Source organism: Lepidochelys kempii, chromosome 5, assembly GCF_965140285.1.
Source record: "Lepidochelys kempii isolate rLepKem1 chromosome 5, rLepKem1.hap1, whole genome shotgun sequence".
In the NCBI taxonomy this organism is placed as follows: Eukaryota; Metazoa; Chordata; order Testudines; family Cheloniidae; genus Lepidochelys; species Lepidochelys kempii.
In genome coordinates, this window is record NC_136384.1 from 2,551,259 (window position 1) to 2,570,819 (window position 19,561).

Genomic DNA, 19,561 nt, shown 5'->3' on the forward strand with positions numbered 1-19,561 from the left:
TTGAGCCCAAGCCGCCTTCCGTCTGCACACAAAGCAGTCTGGTGCGGGTCAGCAAGCACTACGGACCCGGATCCCTGCTGGGGGCAGGGGGCAGAGCCCAAGTCAGACAGGCTGCGCCGTGCGAAGCGGACGCAGACCCAGACAGTGCGGACGCTCGAGCACGGGCTCGGAAACACTGAGTCCATACGCCTGGCTTGCACAGACCCGGTTTACAATGCCGTGTAGACGTACCCATAGCCTCTGTGGTGCTCAGCGCCCATCTGTACAGGGGGAGAAAGGCGCTGGAGAGATGCTCAGCCAGCCAAGGGGGCTGGATAAATACCCTGGGTAGATTCTGCTCTGTTTCCTCCCATCCCTTCCTGCTTGGCACCCAGGTATGTGCAGAGTTACCCTGCCCCACGGGCAGCTGAGGTCTCAGTAAAAGCTGGTGCCCAAGGAACTGGAGAGGTGAGTGGCCTGTGAGCTCCCTGGCTGAGGGGCTGGAGGCATTCGCTCTCACACTGGGGACCACACGGGAGCCGCCCACAGCGAGGCCAGAGCCGGGCTTTAGGGGCCACGCTGTGTCCCAGGGAACTAGGGTGACCAGACAGCAAATGTGAAAAATCAGGACGGGGGTGGGGGATAATAGGAGCCTATATTAGAAAAAGACCCAAAATTCGGGACTGTCCCTATAAAATCGGGACACCTGGTTGCCCTACAGGGAACAGAGCTCGCCAGGCAGCTGATGGGCAGGAGTCTGGGTTCCAGCAGCCGGAGCAGGGCACCATGTCAAAGGCAGTGCCAGCCCTTCACCCCCAGCCCATGTGCCCCACTTTGTGCTTCTGGCTGGGCCCCGTTGGCCAGACTGCCCCCCCCCAGTGACTGTCCTCTCTGTGGGCAGATCCCACCTGAAAACCCACTCCCCCTGCCCCGCAGCACTCCTCTCGGCTGGGGCTGGGGGGTGAAGCCTGGGGCGGAGCTGCATGGTGGTCTGGGGGACTGGAACAGAGCCAGCCCCGTGCACAGTGCCAGGTTTACACTGGCGCCATGGAGCCAGGCCCATGCTCAGAAGGGACCCCGGCCTGCTCTGCTTGCCCTGCACCCCAAGCCCCCGCTGGCTCCCCCCGCCCACCACTTGCTCCTCTCGGCCTGCCCGCCGACCAGCCGAGGGCTCCTCTCTGTCCCCGTCCCCGTCCCCATCCCCACCCCCACCCCCCTGCACCTCTCTGCCCCCTGGCCGGACCCCAGGGCACCTCCAAGCTCCGGGTAGTCTCTGCTTCCCACCGCCTGTGGGACCCCACCTGTCTCCCCGGCGCTGAGCTGCCTGGGACTGGGGCAGAAGCCCGGCCAGTCTGAGGTCCCAGCCAGTGGGGCGGACGACAGTGTGGGGGAGAGGGGGCTTGGCTGGGCCTCTCCAGGCAAGTGGGTCCTTAGGGAGCCCAGATGGGGCAGGCCCTGGCCTGACTGATTGTGCCACTCCCAAGAGGCCGGAGCGATTCCTGGCCCCGGGACCAACCCTGGCTGCGCTGCCGGCTCAGCCCGGCAGGGTCACCTCCCAGCAGGGCTGGGGAGTGCGGCCAGGAGGCAGAGCGTGCGGGAGAGGGTGTCGCGGCGTCCCCGGGCGATGCTCTGGATCTGCTCCCTACGAAGCCAGGCAGGACTCTGGGGAAGTCTCCTCTCTGTGAGCAGCCTGTCTTCAGGACACACAGGTCACACAGCTTCCCCCTTCCTGGGTCCGACCTCGGAGCATTCAGCCTCCTCTGCCCCTCCGTGCGCTTCCCACAGCGAGTCCGCCCAGGCGGGGTCCTGGGGAAGCCAGAGGGTCCTGCCCCACAACTCCGCAGTCAGACGGGACTCTCAGCCAGCCAGTAAAACAGAAGGTTTATTAGACGACAGGGACATGGTCTAACACAGAGCTTGTAGGTGCAGAGAACAGGACCCCTCAGCTGGGTCCATTTGGGGGGCAGTGAGTGTCACTGCACAAACACCCCCTCCCTTGACCCAGATTCCCGTGTTAAAGTGTGTTTGCCAGCAGCAGGAGAAACGCTTGGAGGGCAGAGCCTGCTCGCATTGCAGAGCTCCTGGTGCACATGCAGAGGCAGCCGGGCCAAGCCTGCGTGAGCCTGCCTCCCCCTGGGCCGGGTCACAGCGCCACTCAGGTGGGGGCCCTCTCAAACCGGGGCGGGGGAAACTGTCCCTTTGCCCTGCAGATGGGAAACGTTCACTTAAACGGGGACGGGGGTTTGGACCTCGCAACAGGACAGTCCCGACACCTGGGACTGGAGGGGGACCTGAAATTGCAGCTGGTCAGCAGCATCTCTGTCCGGGGGGCAAGGGGGTTAGTGGTTATGTCAGGGAACCAGGACTCCTGGGTTCCATTTGCAGCCCCGTTGCTGATTGGCTGCGTACCCTTGGGCAGATCATGTTCCCTCTCTACCTCCCCCATATTGTCCCGCGTGAAGGGGGCAGGAGTCTCTCATTCTTGTGCGCTGGCCGAGCCGGGCGCCAGGTGCCCTGGCACGTAGGCTGAGCTGCTGTGGGCACTGTGGGGGTCAGAGCCTGGGCTCCACGGCTTTGGGAGGTGCTATAGCGTTAGCACTCTCGGTCTACCGTCCGCACGCGCTGGGTTATCGGGGGTGTTACACGGGTCTGGCCCTAGCCCTTAAAATTCAGTTACACCACTACGACCCAGCTCGTGCACACAAGCCTCTTTCGGTCTTTTCAGCTCAGGATCAGGTAACGGCCTGTGAGATCGAGGCTCAGAGGAAGACGTTTGGCTAGAACAGTCTTGGGCAAAGCACGCTCCCTCGTGGGCTCCACGCAGTCTGCGGCCTTCTCTCCGCCCAGGGTCAGAACTCCGCTTGGGGCAGGGCTTTGCAGCGGGTGGTGGGAGACTGTTTTAGGTTGGGGCCGTTTCCTGTGTCCAGGGGCCGTGGATGCGGGTCTGGGCCTGTCACATGACCATGGCAAGGGGAAGTAAAGAATGACCAGAGGATAACCCAGAGACCAGCAGCCCCTGATCCGTCCTGCAGACCCACTGTGCTAGCATGGAAGAGTCTACGGTACGTTAGTTCGTTACAAGACCTCTGACCCTACTCGGCTCGGCAGAGCCATGGGATGGTGCCTTTGAAATCTGTCTGCCCTGCTGGATTTGGAGTGGGGGCAATCCTAGGGGAAGCCCGTTCTTTCACCCTTTGGACATCTGCAGACAGCAAGCCGCCCAGTCTTTCCCCTCCCCCACAGGACCAATGGCAGATTTCGATGCTCCTGGGCTCTGGCCCTTTCCAGAGATGGGACATCAGTGCTGGCAGAGTGATTTCATAGATTCCCAGGCCAGACAGGACCATTGTGACCATCTAGTCCGAGCATTTTAAGGGGGGGCTTCAGAGGAATGGGGGCTCCAGCTACACCACTGCTGCAGAGGCTGAAGAACGGGGCCTGTGTTTTGGTTTCAATCAAGGCTGATATTCAGGGGGAAGGTTCAAACCGGTAGTTTTTAGAACACTGGGTTCCAGGTCACCCTGTTTTACAGGCTGCAGCCCCTTCTGCTGCAATGCCTGGAGCGCACACAGAGCTCGCGGGGGTTGCCGCTGTCAGCCAAAGCCCCGCATCACCAACAGGTCGGGTGGCTGGAAACTTTGGCCAAGGGACAAACTTACTCCTGTGAAAAGGGCTGAGAGTTCCCCACTGTCCACGCAGGAAACCAGCTTGTAAAGGTCTCTGAGAACGCCCCTTCACACTGCACTTGGAGCGAGGAGCTGGACACGGGAGTCTCGCAGGCTGCCAAAAGCACCGGCAGAGCTTCAGAGAGACGGGATCAGGCTCAGAAGAGAGCAGGACAAGGAGCAATGGCCTGAAGCGAAGGAAGGACTAGACTAGACAGACTGAGCCCTTGTCAGTCAGAGGAGCAATCCCCAGTCTTATGCAGAGCTCCAGGGGCTGGTTTGCTCCCCTGGGAGGGGCAGGGAGCTGTCTCGGGCAGAACCCAGGGCTCAGCTGGGATGGGAGGTCACAGAGAGCTCGTGTGTGTGTCGAGAGCGCCAGGTCCGAGGGAACCCCTGCCCTGCCCCAGCCCTGACAGTGTGAGCAGGTTTATTTTTAAAATACTTTATTTTTCTCAATACTGACATTACAAAAAAAAGAAAAATACAAAAAAAAAACCCAAATAAACAAACCAACCAAACCCACTATAAAACATTCAGGATCTCATTGAAACTGAGAAAAACAAAGCAGCTCCCAGCCTGGACTGCCGCCCTGGGTTCCTCTCCCCCCATCAGCGTTATCTGAACAGCGTTTATGTTTTTCTAACCGAACACGTAACATGGGAGGGACAAGGCATCATTGTAACCATTCCAACGGGTTTATAAATGAAGCGCTGCGTGACAGTTTCCCCCTCTCCAGAACGATGTCTTTGCCCTGGATTCCATTCCCCCTACGCATTACATACTGTACATCTGTACATAGCGGACTGGGGTGTACATCCCACAGCAGAGTATCAACGGACACTCCAGAATACCTCAGTTAAAACCAAGTTAGCTTAAAGTCAGCTCAGACTTACCAACGCAGGATTCCAAAGGTGCTCTGAGAAGGCCTAGACACAGGGAATGAGCCCAGAGAAAACCTCTAATTTCACGTCCAGAGGACAACTAGGGCAATGGCCATTTGCTTTCATGGTGTCTGTGTGACTAGAAATGCTGTGCCTCTTTGGATCAGCTTCTGAACCGTCCCAAAAAGTAGGTTGTATGAAGAACCCGGCCCCAGAGACATTGGCAAGATAGGCTGACGTAGGTAAGAAATATAAAAATTCTCCCAATGGAAATCCAAGTTTAAAAAAATACAGCATTTAAAAAGAAAGCCACCCAAGCAGATGCCCTCCTGCTGCTCCCCGAAACACATCCTGAATTCCATCTGCCCTGAAGAAAAATATCTACATGCGCATTCTTCTTGCTGCTAAATCCCTACAGTGCAACTCAAACGCCAGCATAACAAACCTCGGCTCCACTCACACTTGGCTCTGCTTGTACACTAGACTTCGGCTACACACGGATTACGTTCTCACAGACATGATGTTCATATGGCTGAATTGATCCCCAGAAGAGTTGGGATGAACCACTCCAGAAAAAACCCTTATGGGGTTATAAATAAAAGCAGCAATTTAAACTCAACACACCTGAACAAGACAGCTCGCGCCCTGGGCCCCCTGCCCCTCCCTTCTCCTGACGTACGTTTTTGGCATGCCAGCATGCACAGCAACACCCTGATAGGACACTGGCCCAACTCCACTCCCACCTGTCTGACATGCTCTGAACCGATAAAGCCGGGACGCTGAAGTTTTAAGAAGGGTGCAGGAGGGGTGAAGGGTCTGAGACCAGGTGCCTTGCAGCTCAGTGTTTGCATTCAGCACGGAAGATAATCAGCTGTAATCCTGGCACCGCAGAACGGACCCCAGTAAACTATAGGTACTGTGGTTCCGTGTTAGAAATGGTTCCACTCGGGTGGCCATGGTCTGTACGAGCCGTGCCTTTGGTGTGCATGCTCAGAGAATTTGTTTGGATTCTTGGTACTAATGGAACCCAATAGCAGCAAGCTTCAGAAAGGTGAAGCTAAAGCTAACCCTTCCAAGTCCTATGTACACTGTGTGGAACCTCTACGCTTTCTGGGAGACACAAATTCATCCTCTAGCCAGGAAGTTGACTTCAAAGCGTGCAATGTGAAAACCACCACCGGATAAAATTCCCTGGGCGCGCAGCCCATGCCCATTTGCTTGGGCCAGGCAGAAAAGCTAAACCTCCAGGAAAAGGCGCCCAGCCCAGAGAGCCAGCACGAGTTAGCCAGGAGTTTGAGCTCCTGAATCCCACGCTGCTAGAGTATAACAGAGGCTGACAAAAGGCAGTCAAAAGGGCTGGGGCTAACAGGAGCGTGTGGAAAGGAGCGTGGGTTTTTTGCATTGGAGTGTGAATGGGCACCTCCGCTTTGTGCGGCTCAGATGCTGTGGCACGTGTGTTAGAAGGTATTGCTGCTTGCAGAACGTCCCCAGGGCTCTAGGAGCACGGCAGGTGCTGTTTGAGGATCTGTCTCGTCTGCGGAGCTATTTTGTCTGGGAAGCGGACTTTGAATTCTACAATCAAGTCTCCCCGTTGGGTGGGGACCTTTGGGAAGGGCAGCCCTTCCCCTCGCAGTCTTTTCACGGTGCCAGGCTTGATGATGTCATTGCAGGGCAGAGGGATCACCCTCCCGTCGAGAGTGGGAATGTTCACTGTACAGCCACACAAGGCCTGCAAGGAAGAAGAGCAAACAGTGAGACCGGCTGCAACTTGGAGTCTCTAGAAAAAGCCCATGTGTGTAAGAGCAGCCAAGGCTCAGAACCCACTCCTGGCTTGAGCAGTTCTGCTCCCTCACCCAGCAGACATGACACCAGCCCCTGGCCCTTCGCTGTTACCCATTTCACGTCTATTAGCAACACAGCAGCAACGCCATTATCATCTGGGGGATATACAAGAGTCTCCCCCGTGTGCACATCCTAGGTGTTCTACTGAGAACGCTCCAGAAAAGCACATGGCATGTGGGTTCAACCATGGCGGTGGTTTCATGGTGGCACCCACTCTTCAGTCCACTCAGGCCTTCAGAAGTGGGGCAAGTTTCTCTAGAACTCTACCCAGAGTGTGCAGGGCGCTCAGGACGGGCTGCATTTCATCTCTTACCCCATGTTTGTCTGAACCCGGAGAAACAGAGACCCCAAAGAGGAGGAAATCAGAGTAAGTGTCTCCCCAGCAGGACAACAGACTGCTGATGTGCCCTGCTGCTGCGGAGTGTGGCAGGGACTCTGGCTACACAGTGCAGTACAAATGTAAGTTTGGAAGCGGCTCATTATCAGATATAATCTCTCCCCCCACCCTGACTTTTCATAGGAATGGTGAATCACTGTACGTCCGTAGTCCCATTTGTACAGCAACACGAGCTAGATCACTGATCCCGAAGGACCAGACTACAAGTGTTGGGCTCAAGTCTGGTTGGAAAACATCCTGGCTGTCTCAGGCGTGGGTCGACTCTCCTCCTGCCCAGGGGCGGGCATGGCAGTGGCTGCATGCCACACTCCTGCCACTTGCTGTGCTGTGCGCACTTTGGCGTGAGCGTGCCGAGGATCCGCAGCACCTCTCGCTCCGCAACACGCACAGCGCAGCAGGGGCAGCAGCTGGCAGGAGTGAGGCACTGTCTGGTTCCCATGGGCACAAAGCATCAGTGCTGACTCGGGTTTGGCGGGAGGGGAGTGTCTGGTCAGAAAACGACTCTTGGGCTCAGGTCCAGTTCAGGTGTAAAAACAGGCCCAAGCAGACCTGTAGGAAGAACTTTGAGCAAGTGAGCTGTGGGGAGGTCTCCTCATTGCCTGCTACCACGGTCCATGGCGGACAATGCCTGAGTCGCTGGCCATTCCTAAGCTTGTCCTCCTAAAGGTATGCTCTACGAAGCTCCCCGGAATCTAGCCCTAGCCACCAGCCTGTGCCTTGCCCACACGGTGATTCTCAGACCAGACGTCTGAATCACCAATTGGGAATTTTTAATTACTGCACAGGGTGATTTCGGGCAACCACCCCAAAATGTCACGTCTTTCTTGGTAAGCAGGACCTGGTACCGTTAGCCACTATGTGGCTTGGTTTCAGCTAGGCCTGACTAAATCAGCCAATAGCTAGAGTGTTTCGAACATGAGCCATCTGGCTTGGAGAATGGAAGAACACTGCAGATGGAAAAGCGCATAGAAAGTACGTTCAGATCTATGCCTCAAGTAACATAACCAAGTAACATAACCAAGCATGCGCCCAGCTCTTGCAGACAGGAAACTGGGCAGGGTAACTGCAAATGCACAGAAGCAGCCAGTCACACACAAGCTGGGTTTTGACGAAATCAAGACCCAGTGTCTTTTTTTAGGAACCTCCTTACATGCAGCCTGACTTCCACCAAACTATAAAAGGCAACAGCCTCGGTGTGCAGGGACAAGTCACACGGGGCAGACGCAGCCCTGACACTTGGCGCTGGAATGGCCGGGGTGCGGCAGGCCAGGATAAAAGCACCTTGACAGAGCTGTGCATGCATGAAGCTTGCACTGAACCTGCCTACAATAATGCGGCCTACAGCCAGGTAGCGTTGGTCAGTCAGCCCCAGGAATGCTAAACTGCACCAATAAACCCCCAAATGCCGGGCTTGGCAATCTCAAATCCGTGATTCCATGTGCGTCCCAGGCAGAGCCCTCCAGCAGCAGAGCGCACGCCCCTGTGGGGCAGGCTAGTCTCCCAGCACAGAAGAGCGCTGAGGACCGTGAGGGGATCTGGACTGGAGTGGCCACCTCCGTACTTCCCTAGATTTTAAGGCCAGGAGGGACTACTGTAATTCACCTGGTCTGACCTCTTGCACAGAACTGGCCAGAAATCTCTAAATCAAGCCCTCCCCTTCTGGCTGAGCTAGAGCGTATCTTTTAGAAAGACATCCCACCTCCAGTTAGCGATTCCACCTGATGGAGAATCCACTGGGCAAGTTGCTCCAATGGGTCATTCCCCACACTGTTAACAGTCTAGCTGTAACTTCCAGCCACTGGTCCTGTTCTGCCTTTGGCTGCAAGATTAAAGAGCCGTCTGCCACCAGAAATCATATCCCCACCTAAGTGCCTACAGACTGTGATTAAGTCACCTCTTAGCCTTCTCTCAGCTAAACTAAACAGATCAAGCTTCTTTAGTCTCTCACTATGAGGCATGTTTTCCCGAATATCATTCTCTGGACAGGACTACAGTCCTACAGGCTCTATCAAATTAGGACCCCCCTCCCCACCCAGCAGGACGGAGTGCCGGCTAAAGCACCCTAGTGGGGTTGAACTGCAGCACCTCTTCCCCCTCTACCCTTCCCTGATCGCCCAGGAAAGGTAAGCAGCAACAGGGCAAGCTAAATTTAGACTATGGCCTTGTTGCTCAATCCCTGACGAAGTATCTGAATGTTTCTGCTGTTCACCAGCTGTCGCCCTTCCCAGAGCTCAGCATCTCTGCCCAGCGCACTGGATTTATCTACAGCACATGGGCCCTGGCACCTCTGCCAACAGCCTCCAAAAGGCTAGGAAAGCAAGAGCCAGGAATTCCTCAGCTGCCCACTCAGTGCTCGCAGCACAGACGCTTCCTGGAAGTTAAAGCTCTTGAAAGTTCTCTCCCTTCCTGCAGCAGGGAGATCCACTGATGGACGTGGGCAGGGAGTTGACTTAGAACTGTATCAACACACCTCTGCCCCCAGCTACTTGTACCCACTGCTTCCAACAGCCTGTGGCTGGAGCTCTACACGCAGCTCCCCTGTTGTGTTGAGGGAGGAGGGTCTAAGGTTCACGGTTCTCCTGGCTTCCTCTCTGCTCGCAATAAAGCCCACTCTCCTATAGGCTACACATGGCTGGCTCCCAGCATGGCTCTAGCTCCACGCAGGGTTTAAGGACAGACTTTGGGGTCGCAGAACCTAGAGGAAGTGCCCTGTCTGAGCATTAAGTTCCCCTTTCAGCAGGGTGGAAGTGGCTTTGCTGTACTGGCTCATTCAGGCATTGCCGCGTTCTATTTTGGTGCAGATCTGAACAAGTTTTGCCTCTTTAATAAAGGGAACCCATATAGCTGGACATGGGCTCCACCTCCCCCAAGCCAGGGCCTCACCGACTCAAGAGGGCCTGTGCAGAGCGGACAGGCACAGGGGGTGGGCTCTTCCAGGTTAGATTGCTGTGCTTTGCTTTTAGTGACTCTGTAGCACTGGGCTGTACGGACCAGTGAGGAAACCGGCAGCCAGCCCCTTGAAAAGGGGGATGCTGTGGGCCAGTTTGTAGGGAACTCTTTGGCTGATGGTGCCTATTTTGGAGGTGTGGGGAGAGGATACTCAGGATGCCACTCAAGTCTTGCATCCTCTGGAAGAGGCTGGGATCCACACTGCTCCTGGCTGCTGGGATAGGCACTCGAGAGTCACAAGGTGCATTTTCCCTCTGTCCCACAAGCCCTTGAGCATACATCTCTGCAGCACTTGCAGCCAGGGCTGCTCAGAGGCCAAACTGTAGGGCCAGCCCAGCAATGACTAACCCCACCCCAGCTATGCTCAGAGCCCAGAGGAAGAGAGAGCGCCTCCCTGCAGCTGAGCTAGCTAAGCTCCTCCCCAGGTCTCCATCAGCTCAAGCCATGTGTAAACCACACACAGGGATGGACCGATCCTGGTCCCTGTGAACTAGCTTATTGCTACTCTGTAACCAACAACTGCTCTCCGCACTGCTGTGGATCTGCCTGTGCCCCAGCAGGTTTCCCAGGGAGTCAAGGAGGAAATGAAACAGTCACACAGCCTCTCAGGTTAAATCCGGGCAGCATTCCCCTTCGAGCTTCTGCACAGGGGCGGCTTGGTATGGCCAAATGTGGGAAGTCACTAACTTGCGGGTACGCTGCTAGCCAAGCTGGCAGGGCTGGTGTTTGCTGGCTGCTCGTCCCATTTCCTACCTCGGTTGTTTGGCTGGAAAGGTGACCTTACTGGCTTTGAGTGCGGGGGGTCTTGCTCCCACAATGGCAGCGTGACAGGGAGGGCTGCAGTTCAGTGCTGGGCCTCTGCTCCGAGAGGGCACTTCTCCACCTGCAGAACGAGCGCTGGGCTTGTGCAGCTTCACTGGGAGCAAGCAACTATGCAGAGGCTCCACTGAGGAACAAGAAGCCCCCCAGCAATGCGACCAGTAAATGCCAGAGCACAGAGCTGTAGCCCTCCTGCTGCACGTCTGCGGAGGCAAAGAGAAAGACCTCCTGGGATGTCAGCACCAAATCCAAGCCCTGCCTACTGGGGGTGGCACTGCATGGCAGCAGCAAGGCACCCTGCAGTAACAGGCCACAGGGCTTGGCAATGCAGCGTGAAACTCCTTGTGTCCTTAAATCACCCCGGCAGTTCTGCTGCACACGTGGGCTGGGATGTTGCCTCGCTTTTTCAAGGGAAAAACGTCACCATTAGTGAATGAGATGCGAAGCGATGCTCCGAGAAGGGCCAACGCTGCTGGGGGATGAAGAACTTAATAAAGCCTTAGTATGTGTGCTGCTCACAGGAGAGGTTCTCATGAACCCCATCTCCCTCCAGCCCCTGGGAGCAGGGCTTGGAGCAGACACCTACACTGAACGCAGGCTCTAACAGGTGCAGTCGTGTGAGGCCTCTACGATTTGCTGGCCCTGCCCGCTGGCTTTCAGGGCAGGTAAGTGCCCACTACTACCCTCCAGAGCAAAAGCAGCAAAGACAAGATTTGCTATGTCTAAGGCAAACAACATGGCCTCTCCTTCCTTACCCCTTTCTTTGGGAAAATCTTTCATGCCACTTTCAGACATCACAGTACAGGGCACAAGGAAGAATCTATATCCCCCATTCAGATATCCTTTAATGCCATCTGGGGAGGCTGTCATAGACACAAGTGGCTGCAATTCCCCCTGGTCATTAGCAAAATACCCTTTGCTTCTCCACCCAGGGGAATGCAGGTCCAGCAGCATTGCAAGGGCCCACCCCTGCTCCCTTTAGGGGACAGAAGAAAACAAGAGCTCTGATGCCAGAGGCAGCTCACATTCACTGAATCATTTTCGCTTCTTTGGAAGCGGGCCGAGAATGTGAGCAGTCAGGCTGCGGAGGGCGGGCTCTCCAGTGGCTGGAGATAGAATGGAAATGAGGAACCATGGGCTCTATTCCCAGCTCTGCCCGACACCACAAACACGTCAGTCAAACCAGCCGTAAAATGGGTACATTTCCCTGCCACCCGGGACTAGGAGCTTAGTGCTGACAATGCAGCCCGAGAGTCTCCAGGTGCGTTGCCAAGCCGTGTTACTCGGAGACCTCTAAAGCTGCTCTAGCAGCCTTACTTTTCTGAGAGAGCCAAACCAGCCCATGCTCTGAACCGGGTACTGACCAGCCCCAGCACCGCAGGTTCAGACACCGAGAGCAATGAAAGGCAGACAGTCTGTAGCAATGAGGTGGAAGCCTGGCTGTGTCTAGAATCCCATTCACAATGCTGCAGTTCAGCAGCTGTCAGCACTTCTGTGATGATGAACGGTGATCTTCCAGGGTTTAGAACTCGCTGCATTCCAGGAGGAGATTGGCTCCCTTCTCCAGGCTGAGGGAACCAGGTTAGTTTTGCTCACTCTTCCCCACTTTCTGCATGCAGCTGGTGCATTTTGGTCCCTTCCTGACAATCCCACCCCTAAGTCCTCACCACATCCTTGCCCTGAGGTGCAGCGCACCTGGAGCTCCCATTAGCTTCAGCGGGAGCTGCGTGCTCATCACCCTCTGAAAATCAGGCCAAGTCGGCTTTCAACAGATTGGTTATTAGCAGTTTTAACTAACTCCTCCTTCCTCACCTGAGCTCATGCATCAGCTCCGCTGAGTGGAGCCTGCAGATCTCACAGTTGTTTGCAAAGAGGTCAAGTCAAATTTTAAAAAGTTAAAGTCTGTCTGAAATTTCTGTTACAAGTAACACTTAATGGCCATATAAATAGAAGTGAAATGAAATATAAACTCTTTACTTTCTAGAAGATACAGCAACAGGGGGTGGAGTCAGAAACCTACTACACGGAAAACATGATGGCGAAGCACACAACTTGGCAGAGGGCTCAATGGCAGGCAGAGTAACCAAAACTATAATCAACTAATTTTTAAGATGATTAGATTTTAAGCAGACGGTGTCCCTTTACTACTGTTGGGAGAGGCAACAGAGTAAACTGACACACTGATTTCACTATGGCATCTACAAGACTATTTGAAAAAAATTCCCGCCCACAAATATCTTGAACCCTTTCCCCATCAAGTTTGAAACTGATTGGAGAAATAACGTATCAAAATTAAAACTTTAGCGTCACCTGCAGACTGACATGTGTGAATGGCGTTAATGATTTCAAAGGACTCAGTTTGAATTTGGCCCCAAATTTATGTATTTTAGAATCAGCTTTCAGAGAGCTCAATAGGCCAAGAGAAGTGCTCCTGGAACATTTATGTTTAATTCCAAGGGATGTGATTTAAAAGAAGACCGACAGCCCTCTCCTGTGCTTGTCGCTCACACATGGCACTGCAGCACTGAGTTAGTGCATGAGAATCTGAAAGTGTAAACTGACATGCTTGTTAGCACAACAAAGCATTCAAAAATGCAAGAAAGAAGGCAGCAGACCTAGTGACACTACAGTGGATTTTTAACATTTCCTTAGTACAGATGGTTCCCTCCCCTACTCTAGCCCTTCACACCAGTGAAACCAGGCAAGAAATTGGCAACACTAACTATGGAAAACAATCCCCTGGACTGGATGAACTGTAGTGGAATGACCAACCCCCACACTGCCTTCACTGAGATGACAGACAGAACTGATATCTATGCCCACCACTCTGAAAGGTTAGGGACTGCACTGGCAACTTGCCAGGAACCAAGGGGACACCACATTTGCATATGATTTGATATATGAGAGCAGTTCATTTTTATTATGATGGTGCAGCCCACTGACAGGAGTCCCAGCATGCAATGCTCCACCTTAATTCAAGCCGCCAAACTACTCTTCACCCTGGAACCTTTTGTCTCCACAGTCCACATCTCCACATTAAAGAGGGGGCCCCAAGTGACATTTGCCCTCATGGATTAAATCCCAGAAAGTTTTATGGCTGAATGCTGTGCCAAGCTATAAATGTAGGGATTTACCTAATTTAACTATGGGCCTTATTCTGCTCCCAGTACAGCCAATGAGTTTTGCCTTTGACTTCAATGGGGACAGGACAAGGCCGCAAGACAAACAGGGAAGTCACTGAGTGCCTCACTAGGTCTGTGAACAGCAGATGCCACTAAAACTAGGATCTTAGCTGAAGCATTCACAGGGAGGCTGCTTCCGAGTGTAAATGGTAAGTTTCTGGTGGGGCTGGTTTAACTCAGACTTGTGAAGTTACCTTCAGGCAGCAGTATCACAGGTAAATCCTGGCTCCCCCCAATAGCAGGTTTGCTTCTTCCTCTCTCTGCCTCCCACTGAGCCGCTCACATAATGTTAAGAATGGACAGTTTTCTGCTGCCCACGTGTCTCTGGGGAAGCCCTCTCAGATGTGTCTCCCGCTAGGCTGCTCCTGTTGGGCCATGCCAGGTGGCAGCGAGCACCCAGCGCTGGCTTGCTCGCCATGGACAGACGTGAGTGACTGGAACGATCAACACAGAGTTCAATGGTACCTGGGCTCGTACAGGGGAAGTATCTCACTTCTGCACCCCCTCCCCGGGTTTGATCACTAGTTTTATCATGTGATAGCGACACAGGATGGTTGTCAAAGTCTGATGGGTCAGCTGATCATGTCTGACCTGAGGCCTGGGAGGGCGAGGGTACTGAGGAGGGGCGTATCTGATGAAGAATTAAGTACGTGGCTCGCTGCCAGTTTTAAACTAAAGGGTTTGAATCAGTCCTGTCACAATGGGGAGGTTTCCCTCATGGGCTGCAGGAGCCTGGGACAGCAGGATAGGAGTCTGCCAGAGTTGCTCCCAGCACAGGATGGATCCCACCCAACCACCCAGGGCAACCCACGAGATACTGAGAACCAACGACTAGTTACGGCTCCCTGATTCTCCACCCTAGCTTTGATTAGAGTAGGTTAGAAACCAGGGATACCTGGAGACCATGGGACAGCTGGAGCACATGATGCTCCAGCCCCACTCCACCTCCCCTCTGCAGCAGGGCTGCAAGGAAGGAGGCATAGCAACTAGCTATGCCCTCTCTAAGGCCACTGAGGACTCTTGGGTGATTTTCTGCCTTTGTGTTGCAGTGCTCAGGTAAAGGGAGCAGAACAGGTGCAGATTCTCTGTGTTTTGTATTGATGGTGCCACTCCCCACCACACACATCCTCAGCCGGAAACATGAAACTGACAGAAGATGCTGGAGGAACATGGACCAATATCAGAAGGACCCACTGAGGTCTGGTGTGTGACAGGCATCTTTGTGAGGAAGGCACTGAGGAAGCATCTGAGATATGGCAACAGCGCTGCCTCTCCCAGGTATTGCTGGCTACAGAAAACAGAGCTGCACACTTCAAAAGTAAACTTCGGCTTCCAGTGTCTCCAACGTACCTTTAGAAGAGTGTCCCCTAGAACACCCAGCTCTGAATGGTCACAGTGTGGCTGGGAAGTGGCGCTCCATTCAAATGCATGAGGGAAAGTGACACCCTGGTAGTGGGATGCCCATGGGAAAGTTCCCTCAAGCTTTTAGAGGAAGGGGAGCCATCCAGATATATCCTGACTCAAGGGCACACACTGAGACGTTTGTACCCAAGATCTAATCCGCAGAGCTTTTTTCTATAAAATGCATTTGCGTACGTGGACTAAATCGGTCTTTAAAAAAATCCGCCCACCAAGACAGACAACCTCTACAATCTGAAGTGAATGGTAAATTGCAGCTGCTAGCAATTTAAATTTTAAATGTACCTGCCAGCTGGGAATTATTAAAAAGAAGTTAGACAGCAGTACCATCAAACATGCATCTCATGAATGTGGGTTACCCTTATCTTCCTTTCCACTCCTGCCTCATGCTGCTTGTTGCTCTGACTCCTGAAGTCCCCTCTAATGTTCCATTGCAAACTCCATGGGCCAGAGACCATAACTTACTTGTTCTGCAAAGCACAAAACTACCTTCATATGCTGCTTGAATAAAGAATGCAATGCACGCAGCCCAGGAGGGAGAGAACAGAAAGGCACAGCTGGCACAGGCTCAAGCAAGGCGTAGTGAGGACTAGGGTGCCATGCAAACTGTCCCCGTCCGGCCACGCCAACAAACCTGCAACCTCACTGGGACCAACCCACCGCCCCAGCCACAGTCAGCCTGGTATATAAGTGCAGAACACGGATGTCAAAGAGTGACAAGCTGTGGTGTTTGGGGCAACACCAAGAAATGGGGCTGAACAGGCACAAGCCACCGGATTAGTTTCTCTTTTGAGCTGATGCAGGGTCTGAGCTCTTTTCCAGACATGAACATCCCATATTAACGGTGAAGCTTGGCACACAAGCAGGGGGAAAAGGGTAATTAGAGCAGTTAAAACAGTATCAGTTGGACCTAGAGACTGAAGTACTGAGGTTGTGTAATTCCTGAAAACAGGAAGGTCTGTAAAGCAAAGGGAGAACACTCCACTCTGTAGATCTCTCTTGCTTTGGCTTATTACACCCTATGTGACCTTCTAATCCCATACAAGTTAATCGCCCTTCTCATCTGTTCTGTTCAAACTAGCAAACTCATCTCCAAGGAGCACAGCGGGGGGGGGGGGGGGAGCTCCCACTGACCCACCTCTTTAAGACTGATCATAGCCATGTAGACCACGTTTGTGCCATCTCGCTTGAAATGCGTGTGAGGCTTGTCCTTGAGAACGAAGACGATATCGGCAGGGATGTTGTCTGGCGTGGCATCTCCTTCTTTGGGAAAGGTGATTTTGGTTCCTTCTTTCCACCCCCTTTTAATGACAATGTTCAATATCTTATCCTCGGTCCTTGTGGTTCTCCCGTCAGGGTTCAGCCGCCGGCGGGTGATTTTCATCCTTTTGGTAGAGCCGTGGTAGATTTCTTCCAGGGAGACCCTGAGCTCGTGGATGATGGGTGGGTCCTGGACCTTTCTTCTTGTGTGGAGAGGCTCCGGGTGCCGTCGATGGACTCCATTGATGCCGTTGAAGCCGAACCGTCCAAAGGCGCTGAAAGGGTCATCGTCGTCATCGATATCCATGTCTTCCTGATCGAACCCATTGAATGCCCGGGAGCGACTGCTGGCAAAGAAGATGTCGAAGGGATTGGAGCCGCCGAAGAAAGAAGCAAAGGTGGCGTGTGGGTCTCCGTGGAAGGTGTAGTGGAAAGTGTTGCCGGAGCCGCCAGAGGAACCGCCTCCAGTTTTGAGCCCTAGAACACAGCAAGGAAAGGACAACGTTAACAAAATCCATTGCAGAAGAAGGTTGTTCCCTTCTAGTCCTGCCGGACGCACAGGGAATGCAGACAGAGCAACAGCTGGGCCACCCTGACTAGACTTTTGTTGTTTTTTTCTAATATGCAGCATGGGAACCAAAGGTGGAATTCAGTCTTGGTGTTGCAAGCTCCTTTCTACCACTCTCTAGGCAGCAGGATCCCACACAGCCTCTCACATCCCTCCTTCACCCCCAACCTGGCCACAGTCTGCGTCCTTTTTCCACTGGAGAAACTAGCTAGCAGTTATCTTCTGAGCAAAGCTGAGCAAACTTATCTTCCCGAGCTAGAAGGTGGGGGTTCTTGGCGTGCTGCTGCCCGCAGGCACCAGTTACCGGCCAATGGGAGCCGCGGAGTTGGCGCTCGGGGCAGGGGCAGCGTGTGGAGACAACCCCCCACCCCCGGGGCCAAAGGGACGTGCCGACTGCTTCCAGGAGTGGCGCAGAGCAAGGGTGGGCAGGAAGCTGCCTTAGCCCTGCTGCGCTGCTGGTGTTGGCGGCAGCGGTGGCCCCCGGGCCCTTTTAAATAGCTGGGGGTGGCAGGCAGGGCTGGGAGACACTATGAGGGAGGTGCACGGAGGCAGCAGGCGGGGCCAGGGAAGAGACCTGGCCCCGAACATTGGTGGAGCTAGGCCCCCGGGCCCTGAATATTCCTGGAGCACAGGCACCATGGGCCCATATAACTCGCTGCCCCTGCATGCAAGGCTCCTAAGCATAATCTTCCTGTGTTCCTTCCTGCTGTACTGCAGAAAGCAATTCGGTCTCTGTAAATCTGTTAAATTTCACAGCATGGCAACTGCTGGAGTCCAACGACGATATGGACTAGGCAGTTGATGGCTCTTTCAGACTAATTTAGTGACACAAATTAGAAGTCCAAGTTCCGACAAAGGCAGGCCTGAATACTCTCTTTATGTCAGCAGTACATTACCCCCTGAACACCCCGTTCATGCTGTGATCTATTGCATCTCCCAAGGCGTCTGAACTGCACCATGGACTCATGGCCCAGCAGTGGCATACTTTGCAATTTATGAAAGGCTTTGAACTCAGTGAGCAATTGTGGAGTCAGGGCTTTTTCACACAGACTGATGGGAGGTCAGCATTTATACACTAACTAGCCTCTCCACCACAAATGAGCGTGCGAGTGAGAAACACACTACACTCTCAGATGAAAGGGGCTAACATGAGGGCCACAAAGTACTTTGCAATCGAAGTCATGGCTCAACAACCTGAGATATTAGTATCAGGTCTTGTTGATGATGGGAGTCAAGTTTGAGGGGGGATGATGGCTTTTTGTTTTTAAAAAATACTCGCTTTCCCCTGCACCATGACCAGCCCAGGTCAGTCAGTGGAGTGGCGCTCAGGAGCAGAACCCAGAGATAAGAACAGCAGCAAATAAGTTGGATATTTATTTCTTTTGGTAACTAGCAAAAGATCTTAAACTAGGGCTTCTCTCAGGCCCCACCCAGCCCAGAAGCCTGCTCCTACTTGATTCTGCTCAGACACCGTACGTTTATATCTGTCCACAGCAAACCCCTGGAAGTTCCTACACAGCCAGGGTGTGAGGCAGACAGCCCCTCTCAAAAGTGTATCTACAATAAAAACACAAAGAGGATCACTAAGGTGCCCAGCAGGTCACGCAGGGCTGGGGGCAGACTTCTTCCAGTGTCCCCCTCACATGCCACATGCTTTGGGACGTTGTGTCACATGCTTTTGATTGGAGGGGTCAAGAAGGGGTCTAACCAAGCCCAGCTCAGTGTCTATTTTCAGCTCTCCACTTACAAAATAGTGCTATTTCTGAAAAGCTGACGTCCTGTGCCAACCCCTCCAGTCAGAGCGAGCAGCAGGAGATGCAAGCCAGGCAAAAGCAGGACAAACTTCTTGTTCTTTTCTCTCGGTCTTGACGGATGAGTTTGCCTTGGGATGCAGAGGTCTTTTGTTGGCTTGAACAAAATACACATAAGCGAAGGCTCCCCGTCTGCCAGCCACACACCTTAAGCCTCCACAACACTGTGCAAAGGGGACTTAGGCTTGGAAGCACATGTAAGACCAGTACATATACTGAAACTGATCTGCATCAAATTTAATCTAGTCTGCAAATATTCTTTTCTTTTGCCCAAGGCCTTGTGGGGGTGAGGGGTGGTGTGCTGTCTGAGCCCCCTTGCCCAGTCCCGCAAAAGCCCAGCATCACAGCAGGTCTCCTTCTACCCGTGCTAGCCTGTTGGGGCTGATCTAGTGTCCCAAACCTGGCAAAGAACGGAACTGGAGGTCCGCCCCCAGTGCTTTCAAGTAGGTGGTTAGACAGACACCCCCCCTCCCACATCAGAACATCTACGTGATCCTCCGGCAACAGCTAATGCTGCATTTGTGTCACAGCAACACTCAGACATCAGCAGTTTGATTCTGCTGTGGAACGGAGCAGAAGGCACGAGCTGGGCTCACGTGAGCAAAGAGAGGCTGTCTCTGTGCACGAGAAGGTACTGGCAACCACCAGCAGGGCACATTGCGACTCGGGGCTTCTTTCTAGGTCTGCCTCCCTCCAGGGCACGCTACTGCAAAGGCGCTAAACTACTGCTAACCCTTCTCTCAAGGCTTCTAGAAAGGGAGGCGTCCAGTTACCAGTGTGGGTGAGTTC

The 19,561-nt window shown here is 53.6% G+C and overlaps 1 protein-coding gene across 6 annotated transcripts in view; it reads right to left on the reverse strand.

Annotated features, from left to right (window-relative positions):
* Positions 1-4,070: 4,070 nt before the first annotated feature.
* DNAJB5 (DnaJ heat shock protein family (Hsp40) member B5) overlaps positions 4,071-19,561 on the reverse strand; it is a 29,846-nt gene continuing 14,355 nt past the window's right edge. For all 6 annotated transcript variants that reach the window (XM_073343327.2, XM_073343329.2, XM_073343330.2 and 3 more), the window contains 2 exons: positions 16,272-16,870; positions 4,071-6,254 (listed from right to left, as the gene is read on the reverse strand). In XM_073343327.2, the coding sequence (XP_073199428.1) occupies positions 6,021-6,254; positions 16,272-16,870 (833 nt within the window). In that variant the 3' untranslated portion in view covers positions 4,071-6,020. The remainder of the gene's footprint in view (positions 6,255-16,271; positions 16,871-19,561) is intronic.